At 33.6% G+C, this 14,869-nt stretch overlaps 1 protein-coding gene across 1 annotated transcript in view; it reads left to right on the forward strand.

Moving 5' to 3' along the window:
* Positions 1-14,869, forward strand: part of LOC150108484 (uncharacterized) — a 178,810-nt gene that overhangs the window by 13,535 nt on the left and 150,406 nt on the right. Inside the window, exon 3 of the mRNA XM_090415892.1 lies at positions 3,731-3,824. Within this exon, the coding sequence (XP_090272018.1) occupies positions 3,731-3,824 (94 nt within the window). The remainder of the gene's footprint in view (positions 1-3,730; positions 3,825-14,869) is intronic.

Here is a 14,869-nt window from a genome sequence, read left to right on the forward strand (position 1 = left end):
ATCCTTTATCCAAGTGTAAGCAAACAAAGTTTCTGCCTAAGTATTTTCAGGACTGGGGCAACTCATATATAGATAGAAGCTCATGACTTCACATCACTTGCCTTAGCATCCCATAATGCAAAACACATATCCTTGCAGACATGGAAAATGCTATGCATTATGGGAAGGGTCAGTACCCAGACCAGTTTCAACCTTTATTGAGGTCTCATCAGTGGGAGCCAGACCTAGAGGTAATACTAAGGTTGAAGCAATGCAGAAGTCATATTTTCATATAGGAGTAGCCAAAAGGTGTTACACCTTATTATTAAAACTCTGGATTAGGGATAATTGTTGGAGGTTTTTCACTTGGTTATACTATAAATTAAAGGTACCAAGAAATTATATACTTGGTTACGCTTGGATAAAGGATTAAACAAAATTAAATTAAAGATACTAATTTCTTAGTATCTTTAATTTATACTATAAAGTGGAAAATTTATAGTATAAAGTGAAAAAGGTATCACACCTTATTTTAATAATAAGGTGTGATACTTTTTGGCTACTCATATATGAAAATATGACTTCTGCATTACTTCAACTTTAGTGTCACCTCTGGGTCTGACACTAAAGTTGAAGTACTGATGAGACCTTAATAAAGGTCGAAACCGGTCTGGGTACTGACCCTTCCCATAATGCATAGCACTTTCCATGTCTGCAAGGATATGTGTTTTGCATCATGGGATGCTAAGGCAAGTGATGTGAAGTCATGAGCTTCTATCTATATATGAGTTTCCCCAGTCCTGAAAATACTTTAGGCACAAACTTTGTTTGCTTACACTTGGATAAAGGATTAAACCAAGTATATCATTTCTTGATATCTTTAATTTATCCATCAATGTGTGTTCTTTTGCAACAGCCTTCACTATACTGTTTTTACCCAAGGACTATAACTTTCAAGAAACACATAGAACTTGCATATTGAGTTGTAAGTTCTGTGATCTCTTGTGTGTGTGTGTGTGTGTGTGTGTGTGTGTGTGTGTGTGTGTGTGTGTGTGTGTGTGTGTGTGTGAATGATTTGGTGGTGGGAGATATTAAAAAAAAGCCTCAAAACACCATTTTGCATACTGTCATTTTCTGCTTCCACTGGGCACAGTTCATCTCTTATTAACAGTATCCTTCCCCATTTTGTCTTTTCCTATCTTCCCAGAGTTCAGTTATTGATAGTATATATACAGTCCTGCTTACAAACTTGCCAATCAGTTAATAAAATCACTTGCCCTTCAATTAACTGTATTTATAAATTCTGTTCATTACAGAAATATATATTTAAAGAAAACTTCACCTTGCTCTTAAAAATTCAGAGACATTTATTTTGATATTGCATCTCTATTTACTGGTCACTGTTTACAGAAACCTTGAATTGATGAAGGTCCCCTTCCAAGACGTACGGTATTTGAATTATTCAGATTTACTGTACATGCAGGTTATTTTGCATAGAAAAGCAATACAAACACTCACTCCTTTCCTTTAGCAAATTTCTATATAAACACTCAAGAAAACATAGTGCTCAGCATAGCTATACTCAAGCTTGTAGTGTGTCTGTTTAGATTCATTTTAACTACGCACTGGTTACAAGCAAGCAAAACAGAACTAAACAATTCCTGTTTTCTGCCTTGCCTGAGAGGGTGGTACTGCAAAGAATTTGAGTGTGTTTAAAGTGTGGTACAATGAACCTTGTATATGACAAAAGGACCTCCTAGATGAGTCTTTGACTCCATGGGGTCTTAGGATTATAATAATAATAATATGGGTTTCATCTGAAATCATAGCCAGAGTGCTAAATAAATATAATCTCCATTAATCAAACTAGCAACTTTTTCTGTTCACCTGAGAATTAACTCTATCCTCTCACATCAGGAGTGTATAAAGTGCCTTCTGGCTATACTTTGGCCTATTAGGGATAGACAGGAAAATCAGAGGACAAGAAGTACATTTGCTGCTGTTATTATGGCAAATCAGAACTGATAGACCATGCTTTGGATATTCAGTCACACAGAATCAGTGGGGAAAAAAAAAAAAAAAAAAGATAGTACTATATAATTGTTATAAATTAGAGAGAGAGAGAGACTATTTTAGTAAAAAAATTTGGGACACAGTAATTTTAAGAATAGCTTCACCTTAACAGTTGTAATTTTTTTTTTTTAAATTCAGTATTAGAAGTCGCCAAAATAGGACATTAAGACATCATTTTATCTGTTACAATTTTGAATTGTTTCTATTACCACTGCTGCTACTGCTACTACTTAATGTCTGTATACTCTGACAAGTTTTGTAATTTGAAGATACTGGTTTTTGAAATCCATTGAAATATTAGCATCATAATAAATATCTTATTTATTTAGTTTTTGTGGTGTTGTGTTTAATTAATTTTATTAAACATATCCTGGCCTCCTTAAACAGTTAAAAATATTTAAGCCTTATAATCCAACCCTCCCCATTGCCACCAGCTTTTTGGTTTGTTTAAGATACAAAAACAAGACATTAGGATATGTAGCTTGAGAGGATTTCCTTAATTATAAATTGGTCCAAATATTTAGCCCAAGTGCTCTCATAACTAGTCATATTGCCCGACATTAAAAATTCTCTCATGTCTGGCAGAGGAAATTTTTAACACGTTAACTGCCACAATACTCATTTTTTTACATCTTCACAGGCCACTGGGAATAATAACAAGTTAACCTGTGAAACAGATACGTATCACATGGCTCTAGCAGAAAGTGTATGTGTGAGGCACACTGGTTGCACACAGCAGTCAAAGTGTTAATATAGGAGGCAACATGATTCATGATTAGTCATGAAAGAGCACTTGATTGGCTAAGTATTTTACCAGTTTAATCATCTTCAGAGATACTGTCATTGTAGTCAGTTTTAATATTGCCCCCCCCCCCCCAATAAAACCTCAAAACTAATTTGGACCCATTTTCTTCCCTGATATAGCTTCATTGTACACTTTTTCTGTGTATTCTAGTCATTTTACATGGCAGAATAAAAATTACAAACAGGTTGAAGACACCACTTTGTTCAACCTCACCATCTGGCTGTTCTGTATTGGAGGTGCTCAAGTCACTCAGCTAATTCTTATTCTTCTCTCTCTCTCTCTCTCTCTCTCAATCAATCAACAAACTGTACACTATTTCCCAAACTTAACCCTTACTCTTCCACCCCTAAAAAATGTATATGTATCCATGACATACACCTGTCCCCCCCCCCCCTCCGAAACAAATAGCATGATTTTTTATCGGGACTAACATTCAAACTCTTTTAAATCATGCCAGAAATTATCTACCTTTATTTTCTCACCAAACTTAGTCTTGGGAATCAATATTGCTTTCCAAAACTACTAAATTTTTGCCTTAATATATGTGATGAGCTATACATGTGAAATAAGTTTTTGCTAACAGCAAAGTGCAAAACTTGTTCGTATATCATCTGTATCAAGTACTGTACTATCTGTTTACCTCTGCTGCATCAAATTTATAGTTAACTACAAACCTTGGTACATCTCTTTAGTTGTTATTAACTGTTATTTCTGATAGTTGTACTCTAGTTCTTAATTTCATATTACCATGATAATATTTTGAGTAAAATATATATATTATTTGTTCGCCTTGTGTTTCTAGCTTTGTATATAAATGCAATGTTTATATAAATCAGCACAGGTAATTTTTAAGCAACATACTTATGATTTCAGGTTTATGATTATGAGATCAAAACATACATTTTAATTCTCCATGGATCTTGCACATCTACAAAAATGCACCTTCCTAGAGATCAAAAACAAGGATGTAAGTATAATCACACAGTGTGTCTATAGATGCTTTTTTTTTTTTTTTTTTGCATATATCTTGAAAGTATTATATAGTTGTTTTCAAAAGAAAACATCCAGTAATACAAGAATTAGAGAAACTTTTAAATGTAACAACTTCATTCTAACAGATTTTCTGTTTTATTTGATTATTTAATGTAGTAATAATTTAATGAAGGTTATCATTTTCAGAAAGTATCATTTCTCATTGAATGTGAAAGAAAAAAAAAATACAGGATTTTGATGTACAGTAACATTGTGGTGTGGTTAACCTTTAACTACTCTCACTATAGCAAACTTGAAAGAACCATCAGAATGGTTGTTGTTTTAGTCCTCAACCATATGAGGTTGGATAGTAATATGCTATTTTATCAGGCTTATGAAACATGGTGGTTTCCCATTGCTTTCCTTGCCCTAAGTATTTATGACTGTAGACTGTGTGTGTGTGTGCGTGCGTGTGCGTGCGTGTGTGTGCGCGCGTGTGTTCTGGTTTACCTGTTACATGCCGGTTTTCCTGTTCTGGGGGACGAAAAACTCAAGTTTCCAGTTGGGGAAAAAACCCCTACCTCTGTATGAGACTGGCTAACTCACCTTTAGTCAAAAGAGACCAGATAAAGGTTCCTCACATCATGGACTTGAATTGAATCCAGGTCTTTCTGATCAAGGGGCTTCATCTACGCCGACTGAACTACTGAGGCTCCTACAGTGGATGGTGTGTTTCATTAAATTTCATGTAGAGTAGCAGGGTACCTGTTAGGATTTAGTCAAGGCATTTCAGTAGTGAGGAGTTTATAATGATGTTTGCTATAGTGTAAGTTGACACAGAATTCCACTTACTTCTTCTTCCTCTTCATGTAGCTTCCCTCAGTGAGAGGTGCAGCACCATGTCCTTCCAGTTCTCTCTATTGGTGGCTTTCCTTTTTGTTTCTGCATAGCCATGTGATCCTGTCCATGATCTTATATCTTCAAATCATGTCTTTCATTTTTTATCTTTTCATCCTTTTCCTATAATTTTTCCTTCTAAAACTGTTAGTATCCTCTGTCCTGCTGAACCTTTCGGTACATGTCCTGCCAATCCCATCTTTCTCTGGATCATTTTCTGTAATAAAGATCTCTGTGTTCTCATTCTCTGTAGGACATCTGTATTTGTCACATGTTCTGTCCATGAGATTTTCAGAGCTCTCCTATAGCACCACATTTCAAAGGCTAATGTTCTTATCATTCTTTTCTTTGTCTCAATATCCACAGAACTTCTGAGCAGATCTTTATTTTTCCAGAAGGCATCTTTAGCTATGGGTGTTCTTATTTTTATTTCTTTATCTTACTTTCCATCTGCAGTAAAGTAGGTGCCTAAATATTTGTATTCTGTTGTATATTCAATTTTCATGTTGTTTATGAATATTTCTTGCTGATCTGTTTTCTTTTGAGATTTTCATAAATTTAGTCTTTTTTTTGCATTTATATCTAATGCAAACTCTTTACCTTCTTCAATAAGCAGCTGCAGTAATTTGATTCATTTGTTTCTGTTTTCTGCTATTAGAATGGTATCATCAGCATATCTGAGATTGTTTATTTTATACCATTGATAATAATTCCTATTTTTGTTTTTCAATTTTTTTCATCATTGGTGAAAGGATACAACCTTATCTAACTCCTTTTTTTAATTTTTTATTTTCACTTCAGAAGTCTCAGAGTTAAACAGCTGCATTTTCTGTTTGGTGTAAATCATTTTTATAATCTTAAGTACATGATCTTCTATGTCTAATTTATCTAATATATTGAATATTTTATTATGTTTTACCCACTTACTGTAATAATATTTTCCATATCTTGTATTCATTGACATAATATTGAGTTATGAGCACCCTCATGCAGAGTGGTGCTACACAGCATAAATGTATGATATTACATTACTACTTAAGCATAGTGATTGGATTTATAGTTTTGCCAATGGTTAAAATTGTTAAAATGCATTAAAGTTGCTGTCATAAGAAAAGGTCATGATATCATAGTGGTTCGATCCAAGTGGTTCCATCTTGGATATTGCAATGCCTTGTCAGTTGCTCTTGACTCACAGTGGTTAAGATGTAACTAGAATGTCACCAAACAGATGAAACCACTCCTGACAGTTAAACTGTAAACAAGCAGAGAAAGTATATGCTTGTGAGTGAAAGGTGCAATGCCATGAAGGGCTAATTGACATGTAGTATTGTCACTGAGGAAATATACGACAGGATGTACATCCTCAGTGGAATATTTTCATTTAGGTCAAAAGTTTTAGGTCATCATTGGATGACACCTACATGCTACATCACATCATTATCCTGCCCAAAATTGAGGCATCATTAGAACACTCAAAGACAGAGTCAAAAACAGAGTAAAGACAAAGTCACTATATCCAGTTATGAGAATAAAGGAATGGCAACAAGAAATATCATATCTTAGAGATCCACTATTTAATAGACTATAATCTTAAAACCATCGATAAAATATCTTAAATAGACCATTACAAATGTGTGTATGTGTGTACTTCATTAAGACAACTACAAAAGTTAATTGGTTTGATGTAGTTTTTGTGTGCTCTGAATATACAGTATGAAGACTACTACAAAAGTGCCATTTCTTGCCCTACATTAAAAATGTCAGCAAAAATACTTAAAATATATAACTTAAAAGTTGCCTTTACATTGCTACATAAAAGTATTGATGTTAAGATTGCCTGAGTACTATAGTCTGGATGTCTGGAGTAATTACTTTGAAAGATTACTAAATGAAACAAGAAGTTGCAGAACAGTTGTAAAAAATATTTAAGAGGAGTCCAATCAGGTAGATATCAATGCTTGTCGTAATCAAATTCCTCATGTGCTCTCAGAGGGCATTCAGGATATTATAGTACTATATGAAAAGTGTATATTGCCAACTTTCTATAGACATTTTTCTTCCAGATTAATCTGTTACCTGTCAGGACTCCGGTATTGTCAGGTCTTTATATTTTGGTCTGCTAAGGCACTTACTCTGTTAATTCACCTAGATCTTGGCCTATCTTTAAGTATTTCCTTACCATCCTTGCAAAAAACGCTTGTTTTGTAAACATTTCTCTCCCATTCTAAGACAACCTAAAGCTGTGTCAAGTTTCTTCCTGATATCTTCATTTTTAATATGTTCTGCTATCTGTTCACTCCTCATTTTTCTTAACTCTGTGGTCTCTTTGATCAACTGCCTAATTAGTAGAATTGTTTAGTAATTCTATAGGTTCCCATTCAGGGTGCAATTGATGTTTTCAATGTTCCTGCCTTTTCCTAATTTATCCTTTAATTTCTTATTTTCATACGAAATTTATCACAGCAGTTATTCAATTTAGTAAGGAAATCCTGCAGGCTTGTACTGGCCTATTTAGAAATTATAATTATTATTATAAATATAACATCATTTACATGAAGTAAAGAGTTTAGTTGAATAGCTCCATTTTTTATATCATACACAAAGCCAATTTTCTTCATAATGTGATCTATTCAGATGATGAATAAGAGTAGAGATAGTGTGTCTCCATGTCTCACCCAAATGAACATCAAATTATCTTCCTGTATCTATCTCTTTCAGTTCTAACTGCTAATTTACAACTCAAATATTGACTATATATTGACCGATGTAATGTACAGTTTACAACATATTTGTGTTTTGATGAACAGATTTTCTCTTAGTACCATGTCATATGACTTTTCTGGATCTACAAAACTCAAATACAGATCCTTACTATTTTCTCATCATTTCTTAGCTCTTTTTCTTAAAATGAAAATCTGATACTTAAATATAAAGAGCCAGTAGGCTTCATTTTGGCATCAGTGAGTAGCTAGACCAAATAGATACCAAAGGGTATAGCAAAAATATCTTATATACTCTGCTATACGAGTTGTCAAAAAGGTGCAACCATTAAGATACTTAAATATAAAGAGCCAATAGGCTTCATTTCAGCGATATAAACATTATTTAAATTAAGGGAATATTAAATCCCACATTGTTTTAAAACCGAATAAGAAACTCAAAGATTGGAATCAGAGAGTTTCATGCCGAATATAGTAAACTATAAAAGTATCGCCGATTACTAGCGTGAGCTAATGCAAGTAGTCCTAGTATGTAGTACAATCTTGGGCAACTCTCAGCAAAGGTGGTAAAGTTCTGATCACTGTTCTTGGTATTTTGCTATATTTGGTCTAGTTACTCACTGATGAAGCCTCAAAAAAGGCTGAAACTGGTCTGGGTAGTGACCTCCCACCATAATGTAATAACAGCATACATTTCCTAGGAAATGTGTTTTTACATTATGGAAAATACCAAGAATAGCGATCAGAACTTTACCACCTTTGCTGCGAGTTGCCCGAGATTGTACTATGTACTAGAACTACTTGCATTAGCTCACGCTAGTAATCGCCAATACTTTTATAGTTTACTATATTCGGCATGAAACTCTCTGATTCCAATCTTTGAGTTTCTTATTCAGTTTTAAAACAATGTGGGATTTAATATCCCCTTAATTTAAATAATGAAAATCTGATCCTGACAACCTCTATTTGGCTTGAGTCCAGCTTGTTTTTCTCCAAGCTTTTCTTCTTCAAATTTTTCTTAGCTGTTTCTGAAGGCTGTTCTCAAAAGTTCTTGGCCTCGACCATAGATTGCAATGCTATCAGCAAGATTTTTTTTTTCTAAGTTGGTACATCTCTCATAAGCATTCATGTGAAATTGCAACTCATTTTATCAAGCAGTTTGTTTTATACAGCTGTCTGAAGCAAAAGTGTTCTCTGTATTCCTTGAAATGGATAAAATTGAGTATCGTGTGTTTATAAAATTCTTTGTAAAAGAAGGTTTAACAGCAAAAGAAATTTATTCGAAGTTCATAAAAATTTATGGGCACTATTCTCCTTCGTTTTCGACAATTAAGAAATGGGCTGCCGAGTTTAGACGTGGTCGTACCAGCCTGGAAGATGATCCACGTGAAAGATGTCCAAAAAGTGACAATACCAGAAATCATTGATCAAGTGCACAATGTAGTATTGGATGACCAGCGAATCAAAGTGCATGAAATTGCTGAGACTATAGGCATTTCAAAAGAACATGTAGGATATATTTTGCATGAAAAATTGCAAGTGAAAAAGCTTTGCACAAAATGGGTGCTGCGCTTGCTCACAGCAGATCAAAAACTCACTCGCATGAAATCTCTGAACAGTGCTTGGAGCATTTTAACAAGAATAAAACTGATTTTTTTCATTGAATTATTACTGTGGATGAGACTTGGATTCACCATTACACACTGCAATCCAAACAGCAGTCAAAACAGTAGACAGAAGCCGGTTGTTCATTGCCAAAGTAGACAAAGTTGGTTCCATCAGCAGGAAAGGTCATGGCATTCGTGTTTTGGGATGCTAAAGGCATTTTGTTTATTAATTATCTTGTAAAGGGTAAAAGAATAACCAGGGAATATTATTCCGATCTTCTAACCAGTTTAGACGAAAATATTCGTGAGAAAAGACCCAGTTTGCAGAAGAAAAAAATCATCTTTCAACAAGACAATTCACCTCTTCACAAAGGTGTTTTGTCAATGGGAAAATTATGGGATCTGCACTATGAATTGTTGGAACATCCACACTATTACCCAGATTTGACTTCCTCTTACTTCTGTCTCTTCCCAAAACTAAAACTCTTCTTCGCCGGTGCATTGTCCTGATTAAAGATGATTTTTTTCTTCTGCAAACTGGGTCTTTTCTCATGATTCGTCTAGACTGGTTAAAAGATCGAAATAATATTCACCAGTTATTGTTTTACCCTTTTCAAGATAATTAATAAACAAAATGCCTTTAGCATCCCAAAACACCGATGCCATGACCTTTCCTGCTGATCGAACTGACTTTGTCTTCTTTGGCACTGAACAACCGGCTTCTGTCCACTGTTTTGACTGCTGTTTGAATTCTGGTGTGTAATGGTGAATCCAAGTCTCATTGGCAGTAATAAATCGATGCACAAAATCAGATTTATTCTTGTTAAAATGCTCCAAACGCTGTTTACAGATTTTCATGCAAGTGAGTTTTTGATCTGTATTGAGCAAGTGCAGCACCCATCTTGTGCAAAGCTTTTTCACTAACAATTTTTCATGCAAAATATATCCTATATGTTCTTTTGAAATGCCTATAGTCTCAGCAATTTCATGCACTTTGATTCGCTGGTCATCCAATACCACATTGTGCACTTGATCAATGATTTCTAGTGTTGTTACACTTTTTGGACGTCCTTCACGTGGATCATCTTCGAGGCTGGTACAGCCATGTTTAAACGCGGTTGCCATTTCTTAATTGTCAAAAACGAAGGAGAAGAGTGCCCGTGAACTTCAAATGAATTTCTTTTGCCGTTAAACCTTCTTTTACAAAGAATTTTATAACCACACGATACTCAATTTTATCCATTTCAAGGGATACAGACAACACTTTTCAGACAGCTATATAAAACAGACTACTCAATAGAATGAGTTGCAATTTCACATGGATGCTTATGACAGATGCACCAACTTAGAAAAAAAATTTTTTTTGCCGATAGTGTTGTCATTTATGGTCGAGGTTGAGAACTTTTCAGACCACTCTCATATTTGATGTGATAATGGTAGGAAAACACCCAGAATAAGACCAAAATCTAGGTGGATTGATGTAGTTAGCAGAACCTTAAAAACTGCAGTAGAAGATCTGATAATATTGTATTCCACACAGATTCATAGCCACTTAGTACTAATGGACTGTTGGTTCCCAACCTTTCATGGGTTGGTGCCATATAAGCGCAGACTAATTTGGAATAAACTTGTTGATAGGAAATTAGTAATAATGTAAACTTATTATGTAATTCTCTCATAGTATCCTGTACATCTTAATAAGGTTACCATTCATCCCGTTTTTCCTGGGACAGTCCCATTTTTTATTAAAATGTCCTGAGTTAATTCCAAAAGTCCCGCTTTTTTAAGTATATTTCAGGAAAAAATGGATAAACAGATTTTATCTTGTTTTTAGTACCAATTTCTATTACAATGTTGATAATAATAAATTTTATTTATTTATTATTTATAATAATAATCATTAGTATTATACATAATATAACTAACTAATAATAACTAATAGTAACTAATGGCGATGTTCTTTTTTTGCCATGCTTCTGACATAACAGTATCTTGCTTGATCAATACTTTGCATTTTATTTTTATCGTTTTCTACCCCTAAAATGCCAAAACTTAAGTGCAGTATTAATGATGATATTAGAAGAGAATTTCCTTTCATTAAAGGTGTAGATGAAAATGTAGCATGTACTTTATGTAACTGTAAATTTTGCATTTCGCATGGTGGTCGGTCAAACGTAGTCAGCCATATGAAAACGAAAAAACATAAAGCTGCTGTTCGAAGTAAGGCTTCCAACTGCAGTATCAGTAATTTTTTAATTGTGAAAACTAAGAGTGAAAGGGAAAAAGAGTTATCACCAGCGCAGGAAGCAACCTTCGCATATCACACAGCAGTGCATAACCTCAACTTTAACTCCATGGACTGCACAACAACCATCCTTAAAAAATTTTTCAATGATAAATTCAGAGCTAAAAAGAGTTTGTTTTATATTGGTACTAATCGATTTATCAAACCACTTTGGCATGAAATTAGGGCCTCTGGTCATTAGATACTATCATCCAGAAAAAGGTGTGAAGGTGAATGTGTTGGAGTTAGTTAATTTAGGTCGTGAAACTTCAGAACTTTTATTTTCTTATCTGTTAGAAGTGACAGAAGTTAGATCTCCTGAAAAAGGTTATTGCTATATTAGCAGATAATTCAAATACAAACTTTGGTGGAAAGAAGAAATAATCTGTACTTCGAAATGCAAGAAAACGCTGTGAACAATTTAATTGGAATTGGTCGCCCTGTACATGTGATACATAATGCTGTGCAGATTGCTTCAGATTGCTTACCTATCGATCTTCAGTTAACAAGATTTACCAACATTTCCATATATATTATGTACGAGTTGAGGAACTTTAATCATTTTGTGAATTCACAAACAGAGTATAAAACTGTTTTGGGTAGCAGCAACACAAGATGGCTCTCTCTTTTGCCTGCAATCCAGAAGGTTATTGACATGTTCCCTTCATTGAAGTCATATTTTCTTTCTATTGACAAATGTCCTATCAGTCTCAAAAATTTCTTTGAAAATCCACTTTCAATTACACTCCTGCATTACCTTGCCAGCCAGTTAAAAACTTTTTATGATACCATTAAATGTATAGAAAAGCAAGATATAGCAGTAATTGAAGTGAAGGATGAAACAAACAAACTGGTGGAAAGGTTAAATTGTAGGAAGGCAGAAATGTTTCTTACAACTGCTGTGAGAAAACAATTGCAAGAATTAGAAAAAGAAGGACACGTAACAGCTGAAAAGGTTGAAAGCTATGCAGTAGATTTCTACTGCTCCTCTATTGAATATATTCAATTCAGGAGTGGTGTACACCATTTCTCACACCTCTTCAGTCTATGGATTGGATTAATTTGAAGGGAAAGGATCTTATGACTTCTTTTCCTTTTAGGCTTGCACGGTGATCCGAATGCATTTTTGAAAATTATGGAGACAATTACCGTGTTTGAATTCAAACACGGTAGTTGTTTCCATAATTTTCAAAAATGCAATCTTATGACTTGGAAGAACATACAAGAAACTTACATATTCATGCAGACAGTGTCACCAAGTTTTACTGTGAATGAATAGGACTTATTTGATGAGTTTGTATGTGTGAAAAAATATTGTGAAAGCAAATTTGAAGTGTGGAGTGAATAGAAGAATCAAAGTGTCAGTGATAAATGGTGTGAAATGTTTGCTCATTTTACAAAGCAGGGTATAAATTCGGGAGTATTAAATGACTAGTTAGTTTTTGTTTAGCTCTGCCAGGAACTAATGCAGCTGTTGAACATGTTTTTTCATTAATAAATGCGCTCTGGACAGATGGAAAATAAAAAAAAAACTTAAAATTGAGACAGTAAAAACTTTAATCATTGTAAAGACATATTTTAAGAATTTCTCTTGTGTTCTATGATCAAATATCAAAAGGAAAAAAAATTCTTGAACAGGTCCATAAATGTGATAAATATTTTTCTAATTAAATCTGTTTGTGATTAATAATCCTTTTTTAAAGTGGATTTAATGTTAATGTATGTTTATAGCAGTATTTAATTTAAAGTGCAACATATATAATAGTTTTATTTTTGATTTTCTTAATTTTTAACATGTCCCATTTTTTTACAAAATGTCTCGGGATTTTTTAAGTAAAAATTTCAAAATATCCCAGATTTTAGTAACACATTATGGGAACCCTAGTCTTAACAGTACTATCAGGAATTATTTAATGGCCAATTTATGTATCCATCAATTTGTAAAAGGTGGAAGAAAGTACATGAAAAAAAAGAAAAAGAAATCTTGAAGTATACAAAAATTTCTGAATTAGAAGATCAATTGCCCAGTTAGTGAAGCAGTGCAGCATTGTTTAAAGATATTTATTAAGCTATTTGATCTTTGACCTTAATTTTATTGGTAATATTGTAATCTCATAGAGGTTATTTAAAATCAGCAATATGATTAAGGGTCAAAGCTGAGTAACTGGGAAGTTATCCAGCTTTGGCCCTCCATCATCAAATTCCTGATATATATATCCTCCAGGGGGAAGTACAGGATAATTTTGATAGTAGTACATGAATAAGTTACATCATTATTGACTTCTGATCAACAATTTTCCTCCAATTTAATCTGTTATCTGTCAAGACTCCAACATTATCAGATCTTATGTTTCTGTCTTTTAATGCACTTTTTACTGTATCAATCCACCTACATCTTGGTTTTCCTGTGGGTCTTTTTCCTGCCATCATGCCAAAGAACACTTGTTTTGTTAATCTTTTCTCTCCCATTCCGTTTAACTGAAAGTACCACCTGAGATCAGCTCTACTAACACTTCCTGAATGCTAACAATGGCAAATTTTTTTCCTGATATCCTCAGTTTTAATATGATACTGCCATTGAAAATATTGAAAATTCTCAGAACTCTCATATTAGAGGTCTCAGTCTTTGATCAAGTGTTTTATTTCTAACCCAGTTCTCAGATCCATAGGTTAAAATTGGTTTGAATGCCGTCTTGTATACAGCTAATTTAGTGTTTAACTAATTTCTTTCTTATTCCATATAAATTTATTGAGTTGACTTCCTACCATACCGGCTTTGTTGATTCTGTTGTCTATTTCCATATTTAATTTACCACCTTCACTAAAAATCATGCCTAAATAGTTGAAATGTTTTAATTCTATAGATTCACCATGCAGGATGCAGTTTATGTTTTCAATGTTTCTACTTATTTTCATTGTTTTTTTTATTGCCCATTTTCATACCAAATTTATTACACTGTTATTCAATTTAGTCAGGGAATCTTGTAGTCTTGTGCTATATTTTTAGAAGTATAAGATCATCTGCATAAAGTAAAGAACTAAAATTAATTCCAATTTTGATATAAGATTTAATACCACTTTCCTTCATAATGTGATCCTTATGGATAATGAATATCAGTGAAGATAACATGCACCCCTGCAAACCCGCAGTCTTTTGGCCGCTAACCATTCGGCCAACCAGGTTGGCCATAATATATTCACTATATAATTTATAGTGAATATATTATGAACAGAGATTGGTGGCAGAAGAATAAATAATTTAAGATATGCAAATGATACAACTCTCATAGCAGAAACTAAGGAAGATCTGGAGTTGTTGATTCTATTGTTTAAGATGGAAAGAAACAAAAGCTGGGCTTAATATATACATCAGCAAAACAAAAGTGATAGCTTCTGGCTATACAAATAAATTTATAATTGAGGGAGATAAAATAGAAATTGTTGAAAATTATGATTTACTGGGATCCAGAAACAGAAATGATGGTAAATGTGAAGATGAAATTAAAAGAAAGATAGTCATGGTAAAAAAAAA

This window comes from Typopeltis vanoorti, chromosome 3 (genome assembly GCF_054136105.1).
Source record: "Typopeltis vanoorti isolate ZY-2024b chromosome 3, IOZ_Tvanoo_1.0, whole genome shotgun sequence".
Classification (NCBI taxonomy): Eukaryota; Metazoa; Arthropoda; class Arachnida; order Uropygi; family Thelyphonidae; genus Typopeltis; species Typopeltis vanoorti.